This window comes from Dermochelys coriacea, chromosome 28 (genome assembly GCF_009764565.3).
Source record: "Dermochelys coriacea isolate rDerCor1 chromosome 28, rDerCor1.pri.v4, whole genome shotgun sequence".
Taxonomy (NCBI): Eukaryota; Metazoa; Chordata; order Testudines; family Dermochelyidae; genus Dermochelys; species Dermochelys coriacea.
This window is the reverse complement of record NC_050095.1, coordinates 1,973,542-2,001,399: the sequence shown is the minus strand read 5'-3', so window position 1 is coordinate 2,001,399 and position 27,858 is coordinate 1,973,542. Positions and strand designations below refer to the sequence as shown.

The window sequence follows — 27,858 nt, the reverse complement described above, 5'->3', positions numbered from 1 at the left end:
CGCCTGCCCCAGAGCCGCCCGCCCAGGGGGTGTGGGGCCGTGGGGGACTCACCTGAATGTCATTGTGGGGGTTCCAGTCCGAATCGAAGATGACCACCGTGTCTGCGGTGGCCAGGTTGATGCCCAAACCCCCGGCCCGGGTCGAGAGCAGGAAGCAGAACTGCTGGGCCCCGGGAGCTGGGGGAGAGATCGCACGGGTCACCCAGGGGAAATCCCAGCCTCCTGCACGGGCAAGAACCGCCCCACCCCCCCAAATCTGGATCTGGAACCATCAAAGCTCTTGCTGTCTGGGACCATGACCCTGGGCACTGGTGGGACTGGGGCAGAGGGGGCCAGGTTGGAATCTCCTCCCTGACGAGAGCAGGACACTAACGAACCAAACTGGCCGCAGCTGCCAACGCAAGTCTCTGCTACAGCTGATTTCCCCCGACTGGCCACAGGGGGGCTCTCACCAGCCCGGGCCTGGGCTGCGGGGATCATGGGGCCCAGGCTGGAGCCATCAACTCGCAACGTCAGTCGCTCAGCGCCCGGCGCGATGGGGCCCCCAATCTTGGTCAGGGGGGTCTGGGCAGGAGGATTCGTACCGTTGAATCTGTCAATGGCTTCCTGCCGCAACGTTCCAGTGATCCCGCCGTCGATCCGCTCGTACTTGTAGCCTTCGTAGTCCAGGAAATCCTCCAGCAGGTCCAGCATTTTTGTCATCTGAGCGTTCAGGGGAGATCAGGGTGGTCACTGCTGGGCTTCGAAAACAGGGACCCCTCGCAGGGTGCTGAGATGCAGCCACCTCTGGGGTGGGGCAGCCCCTATTTAACCACCCCTGGCCGTGCAGGAGTTTCAGACGGGACACGAGGGAGGCTGCTGTATCCGTCTGAGAGGGGATCCATTGGGCAGGATGGAATTGCCCGGGGCCGGAACGCCCCAGGACGCCTGGATTTGCGCCCTCCGAACCCTGGGGGGGGGGTAGTTAATGACCCTGAGGCATTTGGGCGTCAGAGGAAAGACATCACGTACGTGTCACCCGCACGAGGCTGCAAACTAACAGACGCCACCCGCACCGGTCCCTCGGCCCACCTCACCTGAGAGAAGATCAGCACCCGATGGCCCTGCTCCTTCAGCTTCCGCAACATCTTCTGTAACAGCATCAGCTTGCCGGAGGATTTGATGAGGGCGCCGCCCTCATAGGCACCGCTGGGCAGCTTGGGGGATTCCTGGCAAGGCCAAGACGGCAGCCATTCAGCTCCCGAAACCGCCCCCGTCCCACCCAGGCGGGGCCGGGGCTGATTCCGGGCGCTGCAAAGGGGAGATCTTAGGGACGGATCCCAGCGTAGGGCGGGTAATGGGACGGCGCTCAGGCCCAAATCCTCGGCCCCGACGAAACAGCCCCGCCAGAAACCACACGGATTCCCTCCCCATGGCGGCTAACGCCTTACGCTACTCGACGGTGATTCTCCGCATCCCTCTCCCAGCCCCGACAACTCGTCTCTGGCGCCCCCAACGAAAGATTTTCCCTCCCCCACCTCGGCGGTTTTTAAATCAAATTCACTCGTTTTCCACCCCTCTGCCCCCAGGCCGCTCCCGCTAATTTTCCCCATCGTTCAATCAACGCTTGGCGTCAAAACGCCGCGTATGTTGTAAAATCCTTTCGAACGTTTTAAAAATAAGTTTCCATTTTGATACGTTTCTTTCAAAGGATTCTTTCCGGACCAGAATCGATGTGAAGTTGTAGAATGTGTCCATGGGGCCTAATCTGCATATAAAGCTCCACCCAGCTTAATTGACTCCGCCTCCTGGGTCCAAGCCCTTCCCTTTCGGGATGAACCATGGTCTGCCTGACACCCCCCCCACACCCCTTGGACAGGCAGGATGTATCAATGCACTCACACCCACTGGGGTACACCGGGGTCTCCCCAGACTCCTCCCCTCCCCTGGAACAGGCGGGAGATACCAACATGCCCACACCCTCCAGGATACACTGGGGTCTCCCCAGACTCCTCCCCTCCCCTGGAACAGGCGGGAGATACCAACACGCCCACACCCTCCGGGGTACACTGCGGTCTCCCCAGGCCCCCTCTCCCTGGACAGACGGGAGATACCAACACGCCCACACCCTCCGGGGTACACTGCGGTCTCCCCAGGCCCCCTCCCCCTGGACAGATGGAATATACCAACACGCCCACACCCTCCTGGGTACACCAGGGTCTCCCCAGACTCCTCCCCCTCCCCCGGGACAGGCGGGACATACCATTGCAGCCACAGGGAAGAGGTAGGGGTGGTTGCAGCACTTCTTGAGGTCCATCATGATGTTGAGCAAGGAGACCTGGTTGCCGCCTCCCCGGGAGTTCAGGGCCTCAAAGTTGCGGGTCAGGATGTATTTGTAGTATTTCCTGAGCAGGGAGCGGGAGGGAGGGTGAGGCTGGGCCCTGCCACCGCCCCAGAGCCTGCTCCCCAGCAGTGTGGAAGGGAAGGGAGTCCTGGCTCCCAGCCCCCACCCCGCTCTGACCACTAGACCCCTCCCAGAGCCAGGGAGAGAACCCAGGAGTTCTGATTCCCAGCCTCTGCTCTCACCACGTGCCCCAACACACTCACACAGTGCCAGGCAGGGAACGGCTCTCCAATCCCATCCATACCCCAGCCTATGCCCCTATCTCCGATGCCCGCCACTGAGCCCCCCCACCCCGCTCCCTGCCCCACCGCGCCCCCGAGCGCCACCCAATCCTCCCCCGGACAGAGGCGGTTACTTCTGCATGGGGCTCAGCTCCACCCGCACGATCAGCTCCGTCTTGGCCGGCATGTTCTTGAAGACGTCGGCCTTGAGGCGCCGAAGCATGTGAGGGCCGAGCAGGTCGTGCAGCTTCTTGATCTGGTCCTCCTTGGAGATGTCAGCAAACTCCTCCAGAAAGCCCTCCAGGTTACTGCGGGGACAGGCGGACGGGGCCGGGTTAGCCTGGGGCATTGCCAGGCTCCCTCGCCAGGCCCGAGCCAATCCCCTGGCATGCAGCACTGCCCCCTGTCCTGCCCCCGTCCTGAGCCCCGCCAGCCCCCGCCCTGCAGCACGGTGCCCCGGCCCCATCCTGCTTCACTAGGGGGATTGGACCCAAGGGGCCTGGGGTCTCGCATCCCCAGCAGAGCACGCCACCGAACCTTGCTGCGCTGCCACGGGTGTGAGGTCCCATACTCCTAGGGGTCGTGGGGCGTGACTTTCCTACACCCCCCACGCCAAACCAAGCCAACCAAGGTGGGGTGATGCCCAGGCAAGGTGGAGGCAAATCGGGGTGGGGGGGTCTCCTTGAAGGTGGGGGGAACAGGGTGCATGTGCCAGGAAGGAGGGTGAGTGAAATTCCCAGCGCGAGCCCGTGTCCCAGCTCCCTTAAGGGTCCCAGGGGGTCAGGGAGGGGGATCTCCCAGCACGAGGCCATGTCCTGGCTCCCTGCGGGGCCCCCGGGGGTCAGGGCAGGGGTCTCATGTGGGGTAGCGGGGGGCTGACGTACTTGAAGCGCTCCGGCGTGAGGAAGTTGAGCAGGTGGAACAGCTCCTCCAGGTTGTTCTGCAGTGGCGTCCCTGTCAGCAGCAGCTTGTGGTCGATCTTGTAACCGTTCAGCACCCTGAAGAACTGAGAGGGGCATGGGGGGTGTCAAAGGCTTGCAGCCCCCACCCCAGCCCTCTAGACACCAGTGGGGGCAGCCCGAGGGTGCTGTGCAGGGAGCTCAGAGAGCTTGGTAACCCAGCAGAGAAAGAGCTGAAGCCCCCAGCCCCCACTGCCCTCCCAGAGCCATGGATAGAACCCAGGAGTCCTGGCTCCCAGCCCCCCCTGCTCTAACGCACCAGACCTCACTCCCCTCCCAGAGCCAGGGATAGAGCCCAGGAGTCCTGCTCTAACCACCAGCCCCTGCTCCCCTCCCGCAGCCAGGGAGAGAAGCCAGGAGTCCTGGCTCCCGGCCCCCCTGCTCCAGCCCCCACTCCCCGCCCCATACCTTGGACTGGTTGTTCTTCAGACGGTGAGCCTCGTCCACCACCAGGCAGGCCCAGCGGATGGAGCCCAGCGCCGCCTGGTCGATGGTGACCAGCTCGTAGGACGTGAGCAGCACGTGGAACTTCACCTGAGCTTCCCTCTGCGGGGAAAGGCCGGGTCGGGTGAGCGGGTGGAGCTAACGAGCCGGGGACCCCGAGCCACGGGAAGCCCCATCAGTGATCCCCAGCCCCGCACACACCCTGTGCCTCCCTGGCCCAGCCTCAGCACCCTGCCCCGAGCACCGTGAGCCGCGCTTCACGCCAGGAGACATAGGCACAGGCAGGTGACAGGAGCTCACAATAGAACCCCGGAGTCCTGGCTCCCAGCCCCCCCTGCTCTAACCACCAGACCCCATTCCCCTTCCAGAGCCGGGGAGAGAACCCAGGAGTCCTGACTCCCAGCCCCTCCTGCTCTAACCCACCAACCTCCACTCCCCTCCCAGAGCTGGGAGAGAACCCAGGAATCCTGGCTCCCAGCCCCCCTGCTCTGACCCACCAACTCCCACTCCCCTCCCAGACCTGGGAGAGAACCCAGGAGTCCTGCCTCCCAGCCCCCCCGCTCTAACCCACCAGCCCCCACTCCCCTCCCAGAGCTGGGAGAGAACCCAGGAATCCTGGCTCCCAGCACCCCCCTGCTCTAACCACTAGGCCCCACTCCCCTCTCAGAGCTGGGAGAGAACTCAGGTGTCCTGGCTCCCCTGCCCAATGAGAATAACCAGGCACACGCGGCTCGGGGTGGGAGGGGGAGGGGCGGTCTCACCTTCATCTTGAAAGCCTTCTTCCCGCCCTTCATGGCGTTGTCCTCGAAGGAGAACTCGTTCTCGCGGATGATGGAGCGGCTGTCCTTGTCGCCCGTGTAGGTCACCACGTAGAACTTGGGCGCCCACATCTGGAACTCCCGCTCCCAGTTGATGATGGTGGAGAGCGGGGCGCTGACCAGGAAGGGGCCTTTGGTGTGACCCTGGGCAAAGAGAGTCACCCAAGGGGTTAGGGGGCAGAGAAAAGAGTGGCTGGTTATACAGGGGCGCCGAGATGCGGCCCCCTCTGGGGCGGGGCTGCTGGTGACATGGGGACCCCTCGCCCGGCGCCGAGATGCGGCCACCTCTGGGGCGGGGCGCCTGGCTCTTTCCCCCGGCGACGTTACCTCCTTGTAGAGGGAGTAGAGGAAGACGATGGTCTGGATGGTCTTGCCCAGGCCCATCTCGTCGGCCAGGATGGTGTCGGTGCCCTGGGCCCAGGAGAAGCGCAGCCAGTTGAGCCCCTCCAGCTGGTACATGTGCAGGGTCCCGCCCGTGGAGGTGATGAACCGCGGCTGGGTCTCGTACTTCACCGTGGGCTAAAGGGCGAGAGAGGGAGCCGGTGATGGGGGGGGGGGAATCTCGCTACCGACCCCCCCTGGCTGGCGCCGGGAACAGCAAGGGACCGTCCTGAGCAGAGCTGGGAGACTGCTGCACTCAGAGCGAGCCACGGAACCCAGGAGTCCTGGCTCCCAGCACCCCCCGCTCTAACCCACCAGCCCCTGCTCCCCTCCCAGGGCTGGGGAGAGAACCCAGGAGTCCTGGCTCCCAGCCCCCCCCCCCCGCTCTAACCCACCAGCCCCTGCTCCCCTCCCAGAGCCGGGGAGAGAACCCAGGAGTCCTGGCTCCCAGCCCCCCCCCCCGCTCTAACCCACCAGCCCCTGATCCCCTCCCAGAGCTGGGGAGAGAACCCAGGAGTCCTGGCTCCCAGACCCCGCACATATCCAACAGGGGTTGCTGCTCAGTTGCACACACAAAACCACAAAAAAAAAATCTCAACTCCAAAATCACACAACCTGCTCCATACGCAGACCAAGCTCACGCCAGCTCCACAACCGTGACCATGCAACCGACACACACAACTGCCAAGCCGAGATCCCACCACGACCCAGTCCCCAAGCGACAGGCAACACCCACAAAAATCACAACCCCGCCCCTCCACACGCAAACATCACCAATCGCACACAACTGCTCCCCTGATCTGGTGTCCCCAAAGCAAAGCCACACCAATCTAACACACACACACAAGTATCATGCAGGCTTGCGTGTGGGCACACGTAGCCACAGACAACTGTCACACACAGTCAGAACCCCGCTCGTTACAACCGGCCACGTGCCATCACGCCGCAAACCCCAAGATCGGACACACACAAGCAGGAAGGCGCACACAGCCACAAGAGATCCACACAACCACAACCACCGAAGCCACAACCCCACGAACGACAACCCCACACACTGCAAACCAGTCACACACAGTCACAACCCCACGCCACAACTGCTCACATCCGACCTGCGTCTAGAGGCAGACGTGCACAAAGACACCAAAATCCACCCCACCACAACCACACCCACAGCAAACCAGGCTCAAGTGATCACAGCCGCAAATGTGGGAAACACACACACGTGCAACAGGGCGGGCCCGCACCATGGATCACGCACTCACAACGCTCCAAAGCACCCCCACACACACAGCAAACCAGCCAGCCACAATCACAACCCCACGCCGCCACCGCATAAATTCGCGCACACACAGAAATCACAAATCACAACCCCAGCCCCAGTGATTCAGACCTCTCTCTCACTCTCTCTCTCTCTCTCTCTCACACACACACACACACACACACACACACAAAGTCAGTGACCCAAAATCCCACACACACACCTACACACACACAGACACACGGAGTGACCCACTGTCCCCCCCACACACACACACACAGTCAGTGACCCATCGTCCCACACGCAAACCTACAGACACACATATGGAGTCAGTTACCCACCGTCTCTCACACAAAGTCAATGACCCACAATCACACACACACACGGAGTGACCCACTGTCCCACACACACACACAGAGTCAGTTCCCCACCGTCTCACACACACACATACACACACACAGTCAGTGACCCATCGTCACACACACGGAGTCAGTTACCCACCGTCTCACACACACACACACACACACAAACACACTCCTAATACCAAGCCCCATCCAGTTCTCCACCGGCAGGAGCGCCGGGAGGCAGAGTGGCTCTCCATCTCAGCCCTTTTCCCCGGGGGGCATCCGAGGGGGCCACACCCCAGGGAATCCTGGCCGGGCCTCCCATGACGCTGCTCTGCCGGATCCCTGCAACCCCAGCTCCCAGGCGCCTACAGCATCCGGCTCCCCCTCCTCGAAACCGCTGCCCTGGGGCACAGCGTGGGGACACACACACACTCACATCGTTGGTGGGGGAGTTCGGGGGGCCCTCGGCCGGCATCTCTTTCTTCTTCTTCTTGTACTTCCGGGGCTGGGCCGGGTCCTCGCCCATGATCAGCTCCCTGGGTGGGTGAGAGCAGGGTTAGGAAGCGACCCATCTCCGGGGGACCGGGGGCGAGGTAACCGGCGGCGAACAGGACAGACCCCGGGCGGGGACCCCGGCAGCCCCCGCCGCGGCAGGGAATCGACGAGGCCAGGCGAGCCGCCCCAGGCTGGAAAGCGCTCCCCAGTACCCTCGCCCCGTAAAGCGCAGTCCCGAAAAGCCGGTTCGTTTTTTTTTGTTCCCGAGCTTCGCGCCGCCAAAAATCCTTCGCCTTGTTTCAAGCCGAAACCCGGGGCCGGCCAGTTTCCAGCCACCCCCACCTCGTGGGCCTGGGATTTCCTCCCCGCGCCCCCCTCCGGTGCCGCCCCCCGCGGGTACCTGTGCCTCCAGTAGGCGTGCTTGTGGAAGTCGAAGTCGGGGATGGCCATCTCGTCCTCCTCCCACGTGGACTGGTCGTAGGGCAGGTCGCGCCACTTCACCAGGTAGTGGTAGTTCCCCTTCTTGTCGATGCTGCCCGGGGAGGGAGCCGGTGAGGGACACCCAGATGTGGAGACACCCAGGGCCCCAGGGCAGCATGGGGGGCAGACGGGGACACGCCCAGGGCCCTGGGGCAGCGCGGGGGGCAGACGGGGACGCGCCCAGGGCCCTGGGGCAGCGCGGGGGGCAGACGGGGACGTGCCCAGGGCCCCGGGACAGCGCGGGGGGGTGGACGGGGACACCCCCATGGCCCCAGGGCAGTGTAGGGGATAGACAGGGATACCCCCAGGGCCTCGCCCCGGCCCACCTGTGGTTGATGATGCGGTGGATGGCCATCCACTCGGGCTTGATGCCGTAGCGGTAGAAGCGCTCCTCCATCTGGGCGTAGAGCGGGTCTTTGCTCTTCCGCTTCTCGCTCTTGCCGTCGTCCTCGCCGGAGCCGTAGTCCAGTGGGGGCGGCTCGTCCATGTCGTTCTTCCGCTGGTAGTTGCGGTACATCACCAGGTGGAAGATCTCCAGCTGGGTGCCGGGCGGGCCGGGGAGGGAAGAGGAAAGGGGGGGTGAGGCGCTCGGGTATGCTGGGCTCTGCGCAGACCCCCAGGTGCCCCACCCAGCCCACACATGCCCCCCCTGCCCATCCCGGAGACCTACCTGCAGTTCCTTGGCCCACGAGCAGTGCCAGTAGGACTGGCCGACCCACTTGACGAAGAACTCCCGCTCCGAGCGCCCCTGCAGCGCCTTGGGCGAGGGCTCGTCCGGGTCGGCGTCGGGGGGCCGGGGCACCAGCACGGGCGGGGGCGGCTCCCCCCAGCGCCAGTGCAGGATCTTCTGCACCCGGCCCTTCAGCACGGGGCACTGCGGAGGGGACGGAGGGAGAGTCAGGCCCACTGCGCTCCCCGACCCAGGCCCCGCAGGGTCTGCTGCCCCCTTGCGCTTTGGCCAGGACTCCACTTCCTGTCCTAAAAGGGCCCTGTTAGGTTTGTTCATCTTCCCTCAGGACAGCTGATACGCCCCGCCCCAGAGGGGGCCGCATCTCGGTGCCGGGCGAGGGGTCCCCGTGTCCCCCAGCCGCCCTGCCCCAGAGGGGGCCGCATCTTGGCACCAGGCGAGGGGTCCCCGTGTCACCAGCCGCCCCGCCCCAGAGGGGGCCACATCTCGGCGCCGGGAGAGGGGTCCCCGTGTCACCAGCCGCCCAACCCCAGAAGTGGCCACATCATGGCGCCGGGCGAGGGGTCCCTGCTTCACCAGCCGCCCCGCCACAGAGGTGGCTGCATCTCTGCTCAATTTTTGCAGCTCTCCCCACGCCCACAAACTCCCCGTCTCTCTGGGATCCCGCGGGACGCTGTACAATGCAAAGATCTCCAGGCCGAGGGGCTGAGCTGGGCCCGGGGCACCAGACCGTGCAGGAGGGGGCCCAGCTCTCGCCCGCCCAGGCGCCCTACCGTGCAGCGGGGGCAGAGCCATTCGCCGTTGGGGATCTCGGGCAGCGGCGGGTTGAGGCAGTGGATGTGGTAGGAGGAAATACAGGCATCACAGCATAGCAGCTCCCCGCCGTCCTTGCAGACCCGGCAGTACTCCATGTGGTCGTCCTCCTCCTCCTTCTCGCCTTCCTCCTCCAGCTCCTCCTCGTACTCCTCGTCTTCCTCCTTGGCTTCCCACTGCACCCCCTCCTTCTCCTGTGGGGGGAGCGCGGCAGCAGGTCAGGCGGGGGTGGGTGCCCAGCGGGACGCACACGTCCAGAGACCTGACGCCAGGCGCGGGATAGGCCCCCGGCAGGACGTACACGCCCAGCAGGGACCCGATGCCAGGCATGGGATAGGCCCCCGGCAGGACGTACACGCCCAGCAGGGACCCGATGCCAGGCGTGGGATAGGCCCCCAGTGGGACGTACACGCCCAGAGACTTGACACCAGGCGCAGGATAGGCCCCCAGTGGGACGTACACACCCAGCAGGTACCCAATGCCAGGCACGGGATAGGCTCCCAGTGGGACGTACACGCCCAGCAGGGACCCGATGCCAGGCACGGGATAGGCTCCCAGTGGGACGTACACGCCCAGCAGGGACCCGACGCCAGGCGCGGGATAGGCCCCCAGCGGGACGTACACGCCAAGGCAGGGACCCGACGCCAGGCGCGGGATAGGCCCCCAGCGGGACGTACACGCCAAGGCAGGGACCCGACGCCAGGCGCGGGATAGGCCCCCAGCGGGACGTACACGCCAAGGCAGGGACCCGACGCCAGGCGCGGGATAGGCCCCCAGCGGGACGTACACGCCCAGGAAGGGACCCGACGCCAGGCGTGGGATAGGCCCCCAGCGGGACGTACACGCCCAGGCAGGGACCCGACGCCAGGCACGGGATAGGCCCTCAGCGGGACGTACATGCCCAGGCAGGGACCCGACGCCAGGGGTGGGATAGGCCCCCAGCGGGACGTACACGGCCATGCATAGATCAATACCCTCTTTCAGAGGAAGCTTGACTCTCTTCTCTACAAATTCGAGCATCCTGCCCAGGGAAACCGAGTCAGGCTGGCCAGCTTTTCAGCAGCCGCTAGCCCTGGGGGTCACCCCGATCACAAGAGACACGCCTCACAGGGCACTGATTTCTCAGGACGGGCTCCTGTAAGTAGCACCCAAAACCCACCAGTCCCTTCTGGGAAAGGCGTCGGGAGTCTCTACAGGGCACAGGGATGGTACCTAGGCCGGCAGGGGGTCGGGGAGCGAGCGGGGCGGCCAGAAAGGAACAGGGGGCGGCTTACGCAGTGGGGACAGCTCCATTTGCCCTCAGGCGCCTTGTCGAGTTCAGGGTCCAGACACACCAGGTGGTAGGCCCTGGGGCAAGTGTCACAGAGGATGATCTCGCCGCCCTGTTGGCACACTTCACAGTAGTCCTGGTGGTCCGTCTCGTAGCCGTCCACCTCCTCCTCGCCGGCCACTGGGAGGGGACGCAAAAGCAGATGCTGCAGAAGGCGGTGCCCAGACCCCTCGAGCTGCTGCACCTCCCGCCCCACACGGGATGCACCGTTCCCACAGGCCAGGAAACGGATTTCCTGTCCCGCAAAGACCTCGGCGAGGTCGGGATTCCCACCCCAGCCAGTCCGGCTAGAGCCAGGGCAAAAAGCTCAAAAGTTCACCAATAGCTGCGGCCTGACAAAATTTTCTCTTTTCCCCACGTTGGGTCAATCGAATTTCTAAACCTTTTGGCGAATTTCTAAATCTTTGGTTTCAATTTGGACCGTTTCCCAACTTTCTTTTAAGTCTAATTAGCTCATGTTTCAAAGCCATTTGCGATTCTGACCGGTTTTCCAGCAGAAACTGTGCATGCTTTCGACCTTTTTCAGTCCGATGAGCTTGAAATGTGCCTGATTTCCGCTTTTCGGGATCTAAGTGTCTTACATTTCAAAACTACTCACGATTTTGACTAGTTTCAATGTTGAAAATATTCCCAACTTCAACCTTTTCCCAGTCTAATTCATTAAAATTTCTCAACAAAACGGCATTTCGAAGCAGAAAACAGGAACGTTTTGGTTCCACAATTTCAAGATTTCTCCTGTCCCAAGAATATTTTTGATAGTTCAAGTTTTAAAAGTTGTTTCAGACCAGAACTTTTCATTTCGACAGTTTCAAATCCCTCTGCCTTGGGATTTGGTTTGGGTCAGGTAATTCCCCAAGCTCGACCTGTTCTGAATGCTTTCAGATTTCAAAAGTCAGCACTTTCCGATGATGAAGGAGCGATTCATCAAAAGATTCCCGCTCAACTCTATTGTCTGTACTAGGAGCAGAGGAAGTCTGGCTTGGCGGAGGACATGGACACTGCCCAGCTGCGTTAAGTCACTTCCTCCGTCTGTGCCTCAGTTTCCCCACTTAGCCTCTATCTATTCAGGGCTTCTCTACATGCTACTTAACTAAAAAAAAAAAAAAAATCGGTAAAAAAAACCCCAATTTCAAGTGTGACATTTACCAAAACAAGCTAGAAACCCACTGAACCGGGACGCAGGAGAACTGGGTTCTGTTCCCAGCTTGGCATTGGGCAATTTGCCTCCCTGTGCCTCAGTTTCCCTATCTCTAAATGGACGTAATGATACCGATCTCCTGTGGAAAGCACTTTGAGATTTGCTGCTGGAAAGCGCTAGATAAGAGCTAAAGTCTGTTATTATAGGAACTAGAGACGCTATAGTTCAACCACTCGAATTCCTTCAGGGAAGCATCGCCCAGGAGGTCAGACGAGATACCACGATCCCCCCTCCCGGCCTTGGAACAGCTCGTCAGGGCGGGGGACAGCCTCTTACCATGCGTCTGCGCAGCGCCCAGCACCACGGGGCCCCGATCCTGGATTGGGATTGTGGAGATCGCTGTAACACAATAACAAGTCAGAGTCTGCAGCACTGTCGGACCCACAGGCTGGCTCGGGGGGGGGGGGGGCAGTGAATGGGGCACGGGGCCTTTCCGTTTTAAGGGGTGCCAGAAATTGCTACCTGACCCCCTCAGACAGCTCATGCCCTGAAGCATGGAAGTGGATGGCTGACAGCCCAGCTTGCCTACCTTGGGGTCTTGGACTCATGCACGTCAAGTATTTGAATCCCATGCATACTGCTACCGGGGCCTTTTTGCACAACCCTGGGCAAGCTACATCTTAGGGACTGCTGCCCCAGGTCAGACCATCTAACCCGGTATCCCGGCTCATCCCCTGGCGTGCACGCTGTGACCCATGGGCCCATCTAGCCCGGTATCCCGCCTCGCCCCCTGGCATGCAAGCTCTAACCTATGGGCCCATCTACTTTGGTATCCCAGCTCATCCCCTGGCGTGGAGGCTCTGACCCATGGGCCCATCTATCCTGGTATCCCGGCTCACTCCCGGCACATTGGCTCTTACCCATGGGTCCATCTAGCCCAGTATCCTGGCTCGTCCCCTGGCTTGCAGGCCCTGACCCATGGGCCCATCTACTCTGGTATCCCAGCTTGTCCCCTGGCATGTAGGCTCTGACCCATGGGCCCATCTAGCCCGGTATCCCAGCTCGTCCCCTGGCGCGCTGGCTCTGACCCATGGGCCCATCTACCCCGGTATCCCAGTTCACCCCTGGCTGCAAGCTCTAACCTATGGGCCCATCTACTCTGGTATCCCAGCTCGTCTCCCGGCGTGCAGGCTCTGACCCATGGGCCCATCTACCCTGGTATCCCAGCTCGTCCCCTGGCGCGCTGGCTCTGACCCATGGGCCCATCTACCCCAGTATCCCGGCTCACACCCTGGCATGCAGGCTCTGACCCATGGGCCCATCTACCACGGAATCCCGGTTCGCCCCCGGCGCGCTGATTCTGACCCATGGGCCCATCTACCCCGGAATCCCGGCTCGCCCCCTGACCCATGGGCCATCTAGCCTGATATCCCAGCTCGCCCCCTGGCATGCAGGCTCTGACCCATAGGCTCCATCTACCCCAGTATCCCGGCCCGACCCCTAGCGTGCAGGCTCTGACCCATGGGCCCATCTACCCTGGTATCCCGGCTCACCGGCTTTGACCCATGGGCCCATCTCGCCCGGTCTGGTACAGTACAAACCCCTCTACTGCAAGCCAGCGACAACCAGAGCATCTCTCAATCAATTTCAGCCCACAGGCTGTCATTTCAATGGACATCACTGCTCCACCCCCGGGGTGTAAAAGCTCCTCCCACTCCTAGAAGCCCTGCCCCTCTGTGAAAGCTCCTCCCTCTTCTAGAAGCCCTGCCCCTCTGTGAAAGCTCCTCCCTCTTCTAGAAGCCCTGCCCCTCTGTGAAAGCTCCTCCCTCTTCTAGAAGGCCCGCCTTGGTGTGAAAGTTCCTCCCATCCCGAGAAACCCCCGCCCCAGTATGAAAGCTCCTCCCACCCCTGGAAGCCCTGTCCCTGGTATGAAAGCTCCTCCCTCCCAGAGAAGCCCCGCCCCTGGCATGTAAGCTCCTCCCACCCAGCTGCCAGGGCCACGCTCACCCTTCTTCCTTTTCCTGCCAGGCCGGCCCCGCTTGAGTTTCTTGACCCGCCCCGAGCTGTCGGACCGCACCGAGGAGCTGTGGACGCTGGAGTTGTCCATGTCAGACTCTTCCTCCATCTCGCCCACCTCGTCGCTCTGAAACACATGCTGTACATAACCATAGTGGCCCTCATTAGCTGGGGCTCGTCCAGAGGCGCAAAGGGGGGGGGAACAGGGATGGAGGTCGGGTCATGTGGCGTCACTGAACCATCGCTGCGGGCGCCTCCCCCCAGACCTGGCACGGGGGGTGGCGGGGGACATCAGTGGGACCGAAAATACAGATGTTCACGCCCATGGTTGGGCCACGGATTAGCGGGGCCCCCACGGTCGCACATGAGCTCCCAGATTAGGGAGGAGGCGTGGCCCCAAGGGCCAGCTGGGACAGGCCGCGCCCTGCCCTGCCCTGCCCTGGCACCACAAGGCATCTTCGCCTGTGGGGGAATTGGGGAGGGAAGGTGCCGGAAGGCTCTCCGCCCGCCAGCAGTTTGGCCGGCAGCCTTGCTGGAAAGCAGCCAGGCTCCAGCCCGGGTTAAAGCCAAGTGTAGCTTCCGCCACCTCCTCCCGTCTGGCCAGCTACAGCCCAGATCAGAGGGTCTGCTGCGGGGGCCAGGGCAGGGCTAAGGCCGAGAGCCCGGGTGAGCTATGCAAGACAGACGCACTCCAAGGGTAAGTCTGCAGTGCAAAAAAAAAAAAAAAAAGTGGGAATGCTCTGAACGTTGTGTCTGAATGCTGTGTGCACATGCCTCAGTTTCCCCCACGTGTTACTGAAAGCCGGAGGGTGGGGCAGGGGGCATGACAGCGAGCCCCGAGGGGAGACGCTGCCCCAGAGTCCTGCCTGGCTTGGTGATGCCAGGGTACGGCCACACTCCAGTGAAAAACCCGCAGCCTCCAGTTTCAGAGCTCGGGTGAAGTGACTCGGGCTGTGGGGCTCAAAATCGCATGGGGAGACGCCCGAGACTGCAAGACCCTCTCCCTGCGCAGCGCAATTCTAAGCCCCCCCATCCGGCGCTTCCAATCCCATGAGCTTGGTTTTCCGAAGTTGGGGGACTGTGCAGAATAACCATGAAGCCGGGGAGGTAACTTCCCAGCCACGTGGGGGCAAACCCAGCAGCCAAAGCAGAGACCTGGAAGGGTGCGTCTACATGGCACTAGATGCCCGGGCTGGGACTGGGGTTCGAACCATGGCCCCCGTGTTCCGTCCGGACATGGGTCTCCACGAGCTCTCAGGACTTGGGATAATGGACCCTGCTGGGACGTGGGTCGGGGGCCCCGAGTCCTAGCCCCGTTATTTTGAAGTGTGGATGCGAGCCGGGAAGACCCAGGTCCAGCCATTGTAAGCCCCAGTTCACAATGCGGTGTAGACGGAACCCCAGCAGAACTTTCTGTGCTTTGGACGATGTCCTCCCGGTGCTGCTCGGATGTTTGCTCCAACCCTGCCCTGTCCCCTTCCATAGGCGCCGACTCCATGGGTGCTCCAGGGCTGGAGCACCTACAGGGAAAAATTAGTGGGTGCTCAGCACCCACTGGCAGCCAAGCTCCCCTCAGCCCCCGCCCTACCTCCTCCTCCTCCCCCCATGAGCGCACCACGTCCCCGCTCCTCCGCCTGCCTCCCAGCACTTCCCCCCCGGCCGCCGCCAAACAGCTGTTTGGCAGCGTAAGCATGCTCTGGGAGGGGAGGGAACGGGAACCTGGCGCGCTCAGGGGAGGACACGGGGCCGGGGCAGGGATTTGGGGAAGGAGTTGGAATAGGGGCAGGGAGGGGGAAGAGTTGGGGCGGGGACTTTGGGGAAAGGGTTGGTATGGGGGTGGGGCCTCATGGAAGGGGTGGGAAGGGGCAGGGCCGGGGGCATGGGGGGTCAAGCATCCATGGAAAAAAGAGGGGAAGTCAGCACCAATGTCCCCTTCCCTCTCCAAAGCTGGCCCCTCTCCTATCAAAACCTGCCCCCTTAATCCATCCCAGGCTGAAAGCATCAGATAACGCCCGCGGCTGGTTCCTGCCACGCCTGCCGGTCTTTGGGATCATTCTCAGCTTCCCGACCGGGGCCCCAGCGGCAAGTCACCATCCCTCTCCGGTGAGGCCCCGGCATCGCGACGGGAATTATTCGGGAGGGGGAAAAAAACCCCACCTGCTTTTGTGAGATTTGGGGACCCGGCGTGACCTCCCTCCTGAGCTCCCAGTACCACCCCCGGCTCTCCCCGCACCCCAGGGAGTGTGGCCGGGAAGGAGCGTGGATTACCGAGCTGCTCTTTTTCCGCTTTCCACCGATCATGCCCAGCTTGATCTTCAGGGGAGCCATCCTCTTCCCTTTCATCTTCCTCTTCATCTCTGGCACACGAGGGCTCTTGCTCCGCCTTTTGTGACCCGGCCCTTTTGTCAAAGAAAGCAAGATCGATCAAAAGCTCCAAATCCACCTCCTAAAAGGCATGGCCGGCCTCCTGTCCCAGAAGGGGAAACTGAGGCATGGGGAAGGGACTTGCCCTAGGTCACAACGCAAGCAGCTGAGGGTAAAACCCAGGAGTCTGGGCTCCCAGCTGCCACCCTGCTGTAACCCACCAGCCCCCACTCCCTTCCCAGAGCCTGGGAGAGAACCCAGGAGTCCTGGCTCCCTGCCTCCTCTCCTCTAACTCACCAGCCCCCACTCCCCTCCCAGAGCTGGGGAAAGAATCCAGAAGTCCAGGTGGGTGGGGAGGGGAAAGAGACACAGGGCCTTTCCTCTCCTGACCCTGATGTATCATGGGAATTGTAGTTGCAGATGCCCCATGCAGCTATTGTCCTGTATAGGCCAAGGTTCCTGGTCAGACTACATATCCCATGATGCACCATGGTCTTGGAGAAGAGGTGCATTATGGGCAAACCCGGCCACGAAGCATCCTGGGTATTCTAGTGGTGGGTGTTTCATGAACCCCTTCTCCTCTGTAGTCCGGGGTCCCTGGTGGGACTACATCCCCCATAATGCTCTCCTATGGTCTTCAGGGAGGAGAAGCAGCGCACTGTGGTAGTCCCTGGCCCTGGTGCATCATGGGAGATGTAGTCCAACCCCCCCTCCCTACCCCCACAGGAGACAAGCTGGATGGAAACCCGGGTGACTCACCTTTCCCTTCTTTGGTTTTGGCTTTGCGGATGGGAGCCGGCTGCGGCTCGGTAGCCACGGCCGACACAGCCGCCGACACCTGCTCGGCCACGGCTGCTGCCGCCGCTGCAGCTGCTGCCGCCACAGCCGCGGCCGAGCCCTTGAAGGGGTTGTTGGCGCTGAACTCCCGCCACTTGGCGCCCAGGATGGTCATCATCTTGGACATGGGGATCTTGGGGTTCTTTTTGGCAATGAGAGGCCTGCGCGACATGAGACAAAACCGGGGGGGAGGAGGGGGGAGGTGAGCACGGCGCCGCCTTGGCCTTTGGAAGTAGAGTCCCCCCTTCCACCTCCCCCATCTGAGCTCCCTGCTCCCGCTGCTGGCTACCTGCAATGAGCAGCGGCATGGGTCACCCCGCTGTTGTGCCAAGAGCTCCCAGGGGGTGCTCAACCCCTGCTCTGCCCCAGGCCCCGCCCCGCCTCTTCCCACCACTTCCCCCCGCCTCTTCCTGCTCCCACTCCTCCCCCTCTGCCCCGCACCTCCTGCACGCCGCTGAACAGCTGATCACTGGCGGGTGGGAAGCGCTGGTGGGGGAGGCGGAGGAGCTGCCAATGGGTGCTGAGCACCCACTGTTTTCTTTCCCAGAGCCGGAGCACCCACGGAGTCGGCGCCTATGCCGACCCTGGCATCAGAGTTCACAGCCACGGAGACACATAGGCTTAGTTCAACGCCTCTCCGAGCAACAGGCTCGGGCTCTCTGCCAACACCAGCTCATCTCTGGGCAGCTTCCTCACCCCAGTGCTACCCTCTCAGGCAGATGTGGCTGCGTCAGTTTCGTTAGGGGCAGTTCGCACCCAAGGTGGATTTGGTGTCAGGCTCTCTGCAGACTCAGGCTGCCTCAGATAACCCGTGGAGTAAAGAGCGTGTTTTCTAGCCAACCATAAAAGTGCCCGACTTTGGTTTTGCTTTTGAATCCCTTTGCTCCCTGGCCTAGCAAGTTCAGCGTTTCCTGTCACTCGCCAGCAGAACAGCCAAAGGTGCTAAGACTTTACGATAATAAAGAAATTTTTGTGTACGTAAAGTTAAAAAAAAGCATCCAGAGCCTGCACCGATACTAATCTGCACCAGTTCAGGCTTTGCTCGAGGCAGTGTTCATCATTACTCCTATTTTAGAGCGTCGGGACACGGGCACAGAGAAAGGTCCCGGGTGCCAGCAGCACCCAGACCTCCAAATTCCCAGTCGGGGAGACTCGCTGGAGCTTGTAAGTTAGTAAACCGTCGCGTTGGCTATAGAGTCGTATCGCAGCAGAATCCAGACGCCCCAAATCACGGTGGGAACCTGACCAGGCCAGGTCATGAACGAAGGGCAAGAGACCATAGCGGTGTCGGCCAGTGCACGGGGGACCAATTGGCACGCAGGATGCCTGGGTTCTAGTCCCAGCTCGGCAACTTCAAGCGAATCCTTGCCCCGCTCTGTGCCTTGGTTTCCCCTCCCACCCCATTGTTTTGCTATTTAGGTTGTAAGCACTTTGGGTCAGGGATGGTCTCTCTCGCTCTGTGTCTGTGCAGCACCCTGCACCCCAGGGACCCTGATCTCAGTCACCGGAGGTGGGGGGAGTGTCTGTTCAGTGCCCGGCACAACATGGAAGGAGGATGTTCTTTGTTTTTTTATGTCAACAATCATCTTTGAGTCTGAATAATTTACCACCCTGCCTCCTAATGCATTTGTTAAGCGGTGCGAAGCACATTAGACAGAGATAATGGAACCTCAGTCACATGGGAAGCCCTACTAGACAGACGGGTCAGCTATGAGACAAAACACTGACATCTCTCAAAATCTATTTGAAAGAGGAGAGGCCCTTAGACGAATGCTGGGCAAAAAATTTTCCGCCAAAAAACACCCCCCACCCCACGGATTTGGTGTCACCGATGAATATTTTGTGGACTCGTGACGGTTTCGCCAAATTGTTCTCATCAAGGGAAAAGAAATGACCCGCCGTTCCAGACGTTTCATTTAGAGGGACAGCCCACACCATAGTGTGGTGCTCTGTCTAGGGGGACACAGAGAGAGGCTGAGGAGTTGCTATACCATGGGTCATGGCGTTCGATGCAGAAGACCCAGGTTCAATCCCTGTGGCCCACAGTCAGACAGGCTCATAAGGCTAAACTGAAGGAGCAATTAAATACCCCTCTATGAAGCGAGAGTTGAAACAACAGGAAGCTAATGCCCAACGCAATGCCGATCAAAAGCTAAGGGTGTTTCCATGGGATTGATTTGGTTGCAGTGTGCGTTTGAGAGAGAGAGTGACAGCAAGCCAGAAGAAACTGAGAGAAAGGCAGTCGTGTCCTAGGAGGAGGCCAAAGGACAGAGCTCCTTAGGCGCAGGGCTGGCTTGAAAGGCGGGCTTAGAGGTTCAGATTCCAAGGCCAGATGGGACAGCTAAGATCATCTGACCTCCCATATAACACAGGCCATAGGACTTCCCCAAAGTGACTCCTGTTTGAATTGGAATAGATCTCATGGGGAGGGGGGCCGGGGGAGGAAATCCCATCTTAATTTAAAATTTAAATCAAAATTTAAACTGTGAGTTGGTGGATATTCGTGGTAAACAAACAGCATTTCTGACTTCTATCATCCATTTCTCCTCCGAACGGAAACAACCTTCTGGGTTTTAGGAGGGGCAACACCCCCTCTCTTTGTGACACATTTTTGCTCTGTAGCACACACATCATCTGTATTCACCTCCTCATTAGACAAACACCCGTCAGGGATGGTCTACTCCTGCCATGAGTACAGGGGACCGGACTAGGTGACCTTCCGAGGTCCTTTCTATGATTCTGGTCGGAACTATAGCACAATCCTGTTTATAAAGGATCAGTTCTGAGTCGCACCCCATTTTTACAGATCACACCAAGGGATCGTTACACGGCAATTGTTCCATGCTGCAAAGCTGGAGGGCTGCGTCCAATTTTGGGCACTAGCCAAGTGGCCAAACTGGAGAGAATCCAGAGAAGAGCAACCAAAAAAATGCTCAGAGCTTTAGAAAAAACATGACCTGTGATTATTCCACTCTACTCATCACTGATGAGGCCACACCTGGAGTATTGCGTCCAGTTTTGGGGCCCCCACTACAGAAGAGATGTGGACAAATTGGAGAGAGTCCAGTGGAGGGCAACGAAAATGATTAGGGGGCTGGAGCACATGACTTACGAGGAGAGGCAGCAGGATCTGGGGTTATTTAGTCTGCAAAAGAGAAGAGTGAGGGGGGATTTGATCGCAGCCTTCAACTACGTGAAGGGGGGTTCCAAAGACGATGGAGCTCGGCTGGTCTCAGTGGTGGCAGATGACAGAACAAGGAGCAATGGTCTCAAGTTGCCATGGGGGGGGGTCTAGGTTGGATATTAGGAAACACTATTTCACGAGGAGAGTGGTGAAGCACTGGAATGGGTTCCCTGGGGGGGGTGGAATCTCCATCTTGGAGGTTTTTAAGGCCCGGCTTGACAAAGCCCTGGCTGGATGATTTAGTTGGTGTTGGTCCTGCTTTGAGCAGGGGGTTGGACTAGATGACCTCTTGAGGTCTCTTCCAACACTAATCTTCTATGAGTCTACGAAAGCTTGGAAGAACTGGGCAGATTTAGTCTAGAGCAGTGGTTCTCAACCAGGCGTATGTGGGGGTACGCAGAGGTCTTCCAGAGGGTACATCAACTCATCTAGATATTTGCCTAGTTTTACAATAGGCTACATAAATAATGCCCTGCGTGGATACACAATTTGTAATCACATCCAATCGGGGATTCACAAACACAGCTTGCGGATATAAAGCGGATATCTGCAGATTTGCACTAGTGATGTTAGTACATACAAAAATTTCATACGATGACTTGTTTATACTGCTCTATAGACTATACGCAAATGTACACACAATATTTATATTCCAACCAATGTATTTTCTAATGATATGGTGAAAATGAGAAATTAAGCAAATTTTCAGTAGACGTGTGCTGTGACACTTTGGTATGTTTATGTCGGATTTTGTAAGCAAGTCATTTTTAAGTGAGGTGAACTTGGGGATACGCAAGACAAATCAGACTCCTGCAAGGGACACGGTAGTCTGGAAAGGTTGGGAGCCGCTGGCCTCGGGAAGAGAAAGCTGAGGGGCGCCCTGGACACAGTCTTCAGAGCCGTAAAACGATTGTTATAAAGAGGACGGGGACCAATTTTTCTCCATGTCCGCCCACGGCGGGACAAGAAGGGACTGGCCTAACGGGGGCCAGAACTCTTGAGATCCCTTCCAGCCAACTCACGGAAAGAGCCGATTTGCCAAATCAGACACTAGGTGGTGCTCCCAGCCCAGCTATAGCCTCGGGAAAAAGGACATTGCTTGTGGGATATTCTGGTTCAGGCCCTAGAGACAAACAGCCATAGAATCATAGAATATCAGGGTTGGAAGGGACCTCCGTCCTGGCCGCATTTTCCATCCTGAGTGGTGGGGGCCCTCTGCAAAAGGGCAGCATGAGTATTATCCCTATTTTACAAACAGGGAAACTGAGGCACGGGGGGGCAGAACCGGTTATTGAACCCAGATCTCCTACCTCCCAGCCTATGCTGCCTCCCACCCTTGGCTGGGAGTGGGAGGCTGAGGAGTGGTCCCCAGCAGTTTTCAGACCCTCAGCCAATCCTCCTCTGAAGCAGATCCGACCAGGTCCCCTCCTCAGCTGAGTGCAAAGAACGGGGCTGGTGAAATGCGACCGCCGGCGGGGGAGCCATTTTGGTGGCGTCGTTCTCAAAAGAAACCCCATCCTGGATGCAGAGATGGTAGATCCACAGGCCCAAAGGGATCCCTGCAACCATCTACTGAGAGGCTATCACAGGGCTGCTCCCCTGATCTCTGGGCCCGGACGGGACCAAAGTGACACAGCCAAAAGGAGCCGCTAGACCCCCAGCTCTCTCCAAAGGCCTGCGGGAAGACAAGAAAGCCGGCGAGAAGACCCCCAATGGAAAACCCCGAGAAGCTCCAACTCCAGTCTGAGTGCGTTTGCTATTAGGGGAATCAGATCCAAAGGCTAATTAGGCAACTACCGACGCCTTTAATTTCTCCCGGGAACCTGCTGGCAGCTGGCACAGCTCCTGTCGCTCCGGGCCTGGAATTCCACTTGAATAGACTTGGCGCTGGCTTGGGTTTCTGGGAGGCCCGGAGGTGTTCGCTCACCGCGGCGACCCGAGCTCTCTGTGGCCCGGGCGGCTGCAGGCCGCGCTCTCCGCTTGCCAGGTGGTAAGGAAGCCTTCTTGGCTGCAGATCCTCCCTGGCAAGATGAGGATCTGACTCCAGCCCCCCAGCCCGCCCTCCCCAGCTGGCTGCCGCAAACTCCCTCACTCAAGGGCACCAGTGTAAACCCTGCCAGATCTGCTGGCTGCTACCCATGGCATTCTCCCGGGCTTCTTGGAGCTGTGCCAGCTGGCACGCAGCCCAGGTCCGTACGGATATCCAGGCTGCCACACCAGCTGGCTCGGGCGTGAAGGGGGGTGGGCTGCTGGGGCGTCATCGGGGTAATGATGGCATGGCAGAGCCCGTGTCTCCTGGCTGACCCTCCTCAGGACCTGGCACAGCAGGCTGGAGACTGACTGGGGTCAGCAGAGGAAAGACCCCAGCTGGTGTTAATGGGCATCTCTCCATTGGAGTCAATGGGGCCAGATCCCCAGCCGGTGTCAATGGGCGTCTCTCCACTGGAGTCAATGGGGCCAGATCCCAGCTGGTGTCAATGGGGCCAGAACATGGCTGGTGTCAATGGGCGTCTCTCCATTGGAGTCAGTGGGGCCAGATCCCCAGCCGGTGTCAATGGGCGTCTCTCCATTGGAGTCAGTGGGGCCAGATCCCCAGCCGGTGTCAATGGGCGTCTCTCCATTGGAGTCAATGGGGCCAGAACCCGGCTGGTGTCAATGGGCATCTCTCTATTGGAGTCAATGGGGCCAGAACCCGGCTGGTGTCAATGGGCGTCTCTCCATTGGAGTCAATGGGGCCAGATCCCAGCCGGTGTCAATGGGGCCACATCCCCAGCCAGTGTCAATGGGGCCACATCCCCAGCCAGTGTCAATCAGCCCTGGCTCCACTGACACACGTTACCGGTCTTCCTGGGGCTCCTTCTCCCCAAACACCTGGTGCTTCCGAGCGTGGGGGGAGCCGAGCCTGGATCCACTTCCTCTTCCCACTTCAGGATCTGCTGGCGGCAGCTGCAGCCGATGGGGTTGGGGCGGAGGGAGACGGCTTGGTCCGGGGATGTGATCAGCAGCAGGGGGCCTTTTCATCCTTCTCCTCCCCAGCCGTAGGGCAGACAGACAAGGGGCAGCACCCCACGGCCAAAACAGAGATGCCGTAGAGCAGCTCCATGCGCCCCCATTAGGCGCCACTAATGAGCTCATGACTGTCAGCACCGAACGCTGCAGGCAGATGGAAAGCATCAGCACAGGCCTCGGTCCCAAAGAGACCACCGAGGACTTGTTACATTTATATTCCAGCGGCTTGTATGCCGAGATCAGAGTCCGCATTGTGCCAGGCACTGCCCAGACCCCCCTACCCGACGGGCGCTGCCCAGACCCCCCTGGCCAAGATCAGGGCCCCATCACACCAGGCACTGCACAGACCCACCTGAACGAGATACAGGGCCTACCACCCCCGAGATCCCAACGAAGGTTGGGGCCCTGGCCTGCCAGGTGCCGCCCGCGGTACAGTCCCTGCCCAGAAAACTCCCTCTCTGCCCAGACAACAGATGGGAGGGGAGACAGAGACCCACTCCAGGTCACATGACAGGGCAGGGGCATGAACAGAACCCAGGTGTCCTGACTCCTAGCTGCCGCCTACTGTCTACCCTACAACCTGATTCAATGGGAAATCCAAAGACTCCAGGATCTTACCTCATGAACTGGCTGAAGGCTTTGTAGTTGGTGAGTGTGTGATAATCTTCCTCGGAAAACACATGGTCCACGTCTTCCAGCCCCCAGGTCATGAGCAGCTGGGCCGAGGATTTCTGCTCCACCTGCTGAGCAAGCCAAACGCTCCCCGTTAGCCAGGCAGCCAGCTGGGGAGGAGGGTGGTTTCCTTGTGTTGCCAGGGATCCTATCTAACGGAGAGGATACACCCCTTCCCTCCCAGTGGGAGGCTTCCCAGGATTGGTGCGTGGAGAGGAAGCCTGAGGGACCACCACAGATGCATCCTAAAGACTCTGGTCCTGAAAGATCTTTCGCTCTCCTACGTCCCTGCTGGAGACGGGATATAATGGATCTTCCATACTGAATTGCCAAGGATCCAGTAACTACCAGCAAAAGAGAGCGGAGAAAACAGAATCACAGCGTTCACGGCCAGAAGGTTCTACCAAAATCATGCAGCACGGCCTCCTGTCTGTCGCATGGCCAGTCACGCACTAAGCCCAACAAGGTCAGGGACCTTTCTCAGTTTTCCGGTTCATGGGCAAGTCTGAAAAATCGGGACGGGAGAATCATGACGGGGTCGGACCAAAAATAAAGTTTTTCAAAATTCTTTGCATCTCCAAAAAAACCTACCCAACAGTTTTGGGTCGAACGCAACTTTTTGCTCACCCTGAAATGTATGGTTTCAATTTCAATCAGGTTTCTTTTTTTTTTTTTTTTAAATAAAATGAAAGGAAAGTTTGAAAGTTGTTTCAAAGAAATCAAAAACCAAACGTTTCGTTTGCAAACTTTTTTTTGTATTTTTTTTTTTAGAGTAAAACAGGAAATGATGAAATAGAAAATCGCTTTCAACTGAAAAAATCAAAATGTTTCATTTCAGTTTTGAGAACTTTTTACCTTTTTCGTTCAACGAAATTATTAGATGAAAAGTCGTTTAGAAACATTTTGATTTTTTCAGCATTTCCCTCCCTCCCTCCCAGGGGTTTTTTGTTTGTTACTTTGCTTTGGAACCAAAACAATTTGGCAAAATGGACACAAATTTGCTAAATGTTTCGGTGCTGCTGAATCTATATTTTTCACCGACAAAAGTTTCAGGTGCAAAATGCCCAACTCTAGGCTAACGCACTCATATGCAGGATCTGGACGTGCTGGGTGGGACTCCGGCATGGGATTATCACAACTGCCCTTTCTGGCTCAATCCTGGGGGCTCAAGAGGGGGTGAAAATCCAAATCTTCCACTAAAATCAGCACTCAAACACTCCTGATTTTTTCCCCATGAAAAACTTCCCACTGGAAAATGTGATTTTGTCCAAACTGACTAAGTGTTTCATTTCTCCCAAATCGGGAAAATCAAAATGAGAAATTTCACTTCAATTTTTGGTGGAACAGATGGGGATTAACTGAGGCTGGAGCTCTGAGGAAGAATTATACCCATCAGAGGAAGGGAGGGTCAGGAACAGTCTCCCAATGCGGGACCCGAGGGAGACAGATGAATGAGTCTGAAGACGGAACTTGCCCGGTGTCTGATGGGGGTGATATGATGTGGTGGCCTGCAGTAGCCGGGACTCAACTTGGTGACTCAGGGGTTCTCACCAAAACCACAACATTTTGCTGGTGAAAACTTTCAGAGGGTGGTTTTTCCCCTACAGAAACAGCATCCGATGAAGTGAGCTGTAGCTCATGAAAGCTTATGTTCTAATAAATTTGTTAGTCTCTAAGGTGCCACAAGTCCTCCTTTTCTTTTTGCAAATACAGACTAACATGGCTGCTACTCTGAACCAACTCTGTTTGCCCTGAACTGTTTTTTTATGGTTCCTTTCCGCACCTTCTCCAACAGAACAGCGCTCCCAAAGAGCTTTGGGACAGTGGCAATTTCTGTTCCAAGGCAAACTCCCAAACAGTGCTCACTAAAATATAATGGCTGCAGTTAAGCACTCCCGCCACGCCTGTGGGAATCCCTCTCTCTAGCCGCCTTGTTCATGCGGGCTCCAACTGATCGTCAGGTTTGGGGGCGGATCTCCTGTTGGGATCATCCGGGCACGTCTTGCCTCGTCAACCCCTGTCATGGCAGGGAAATCAGGCATTGCGGGGGTACCTCAGTCTCTGCCGCTCTCTGCTGGGTTAGTCTCCCGAGATGGTTAGGTCTTTGGACTCGGTAGAGGGGTAACTGGGTGGAAGTGACTGGCCAGTACTAGACAGGAGGTTAGCGTGGATTACCTGGTGGCCCCATCTGGCTTTACGCGCTATGGGAATATCGGCTCCAGCCCACTGACGCTCGCCATGCAACGCAGCCACAACCCGAGGGAGCAGGGCATCCGGGCGGTGATTTCCCCTACAAGTGCAGAGGGCCACCGGGGGGGGGTTTTCACCCCAGAGAGCTCGGCCAGCAGCACACAGCAGCGGGTGGCGGATCGCCGCTCCCAGGCTCTGTACCTTTACTTTCTGGCCTGCGTCACCATCCACCTTTTTCCGGCGTTTGGTCTTCTTCTCCTTCTTCTCCCGGTGCTTCCGCCGCTTCTTCTTGGCCACCCCTCCGTAGTCGCTGCTTCCGCTCTCTGATTTCTCCCGGAACTCCTCCCGGTCCGACTCAAACTCATCCTCGCTCACCTGAGAGGCGAGAGGGGCAAAGTCAAGGGGGAGCTAATTGGGGAGGGAACAACCTGTCAGCACAACGGCTCCCAGCGGGGACAGGGCAGATGTTTATCCCGGTCAAACCAGCTGGGATGATTTGAGGGGAGGAGGTTTGTCTGGCGGCTCCAGTCGAACCGGCTGGACGATTTGGGGGTGGGGGATTTGTCTGGAGGCTCCGGATCGAACCAGCTGGGATGATTTGGGGGGAATCTCGCAGGTGCCCTGGCTCTTATGCATTTCATCAGCAGATCTCAAAGCGTTTCACAAAGGACGTCAGCATCATTTTGCAGATGAGGAAACTGAGGCATGGTAGGGGTGGGGGAAAGGAGAAGGGAGTGATTTGTTCCAGGTTACCCAGTGTCAGAGCTGGGAATAGGACCCAGGAGTTCTGCGCCATGCTCCGGCGCTCTGTCTATTGACATTTTATTTTGGGGGGGGTGCCAGCTGCCCCCAATAAAGAGGCCCAACAGACTCTGGGCGCGGGGTTTGAGCCTTCCCGGGCTGAGGAGACAGGCCGGGCCGATAAACCCAACACAGCAGCAGGATCGGCCCCCGACACCCACCGAGTTCAAAAAGGGATGTGTCCCCGCATAGATTCCCTTCCCCGTCCAAGATCAACCCACCCCACCATTGCACCCTCCCTCCCCCAGTTGCGGACCCTTCCCGTCTGAGATCACACCGCACCCGACAAGTCGGCAAACGGGTGGCAGCTTACTAATTTTTTGCGCTTCCGGGGCTTCCCTGGCTTGTTCTCCTTCTGCTTGCGGGGACCCCTTTTCTTCTTCTTGACGCCCAGGGCGCTCTCCAGGTTCCTGAGATCCCCATCTGCTTCGTCTACAGAAAGAAAAAATAAATAAGTCAAACAAGCCCCGGGATTCAGGGCATCCGGCTCACGCGCCGAAGCAAGCTTTCTTTCCCCCAGCTCCCTCTTCGCCCACCCCTACAATCTGCCCAGCGCAGCTCTGCCAAGGATCCTCGCCTCTGAGCAGCCGAGGCCATGCGCTAATAAGCCGAGAGACCCTGCCTGCAGCCATGCCGTCCCACGGGCCCGGAGCTGCCATCTGTTCTCCATGCCTGCTACGGTTGCCGGGCACGTATTACAGGCCCCCCAGGAACTGGGCTCAGAGCCCAGCTTGTCGCGCTTTGCAGCCGCTCGAAGCCGTCTCATCGAGGACACGCGGGGACCTCCGAGGTGAACGGCAGGCCAAAGAGACGCAAGCAAACTGTCTGAACCGAGGGAATCTCTCGGCCGGTGGCAACAGTAGCTCCCCATTAATTCTCTCCCCCACAATCCTGAAGTCATAAGGCTGCCAGACTGGGTCAGGCCTCGCTACAACTAACCGAGTATCCTGTCTCCAACAGCGGCCTGAGCTAGCACTCTGGGGGGAGTGTACAGAACAGGGCAATTATGCAGTGATCCACGGCAGTCTAC

At 59.0% G+C, this 27,858-nt stretch overlaps 1 protein-coding gene across 24 annotated transcripts in view; it reads right to left on the bottom strand.

The window, feature by feature from the left end:
• CHD3 (chromodomain helicase DNA binding protein 3) overlaps positions 1-27,858 on the bottom strand; it is a 57,894-nt gene that overhangs the window by 16,115 nt on the left and 13,921 nt on the right. For 5 of the 24 annotated variants that reach the window (XM_038386252.2, XM_038386247.2, XM_043503639.1 and 2 more), the window contains exons 2-23: positions 27,142-27,260; positions 26,229-26,402; positions 23,784-23,908; positions 16,895-17,133; positions 16,040-16,170; positions 13,763-13,898; positions 12,092-12,154; positions 10,562-10,737; positions 9,248-9,481; positions 8,457-8,660; positions 8,113-8,324; positions 7,707-7,838; positions 7,248-7,347; positions 5,153-5,344; positions 4,769-4,969; positions 3,972-4,109; positions 3,489-3,610; positions 2,739-2,912; positions 2,243-2,384; positions 1,077-1,208; positions 585-702; positions 53-177 (exon numbers count right to left, since the gene is read on the bottom strand). In XM_038386252.2, coding sequence (XP_038242180.1) covers positions 53-177; positions 585-702; positions 1,077-1,208; positions 2,243-2,384; positions 2,739-2,912; positions 3,489-3,610; positions 3,972-4,109; positions 4,769-4,969; positions 5,153-5,344; positions 7,248-7,347; positions 7,707-7,838; positions 8,113-8,324; positions 8,457-8,660; positions 9,248-9,481; positions 10,562-10,737; positions 12,092-12,154; positions 13,763-13,898; positions 16,040-16,170; positions 16,895-17,133; positions 23,784-23,908; positions 26,229-26,402; positions 27,142-27,260 — 3,389 coding nt within the window. Of the gene's footprint in view, positions 1-52; positions 178-584; positions 703-1,076; positions 1,209-2,242; positions 2,385-2,738; positions 2,913-3,488; positions 3,611-3,971; positions 4,110-4,768; positions 4,970-5,152; positions 5,345-7,247; positions 7,348-7,706; positions 7,839-8,112; positions 8,325-8,456; positions 8,661-9,247; positions 9,482-10,561; positions 10,738-11,974; positions 12,155-13,762; positions 13,911-16,039; positions 16,171-16,894; positions 17,134-23,783; positions 23,909-26,228; positions 26,413-27,106; positions 27,261-27,858 lie in introns of all 24 variants that reach the window. The other 19 variants (XM_043503643.1, XM_043503645.1, XM_038386257.1 and 16 more) reach the window with 9 other exon arrangements.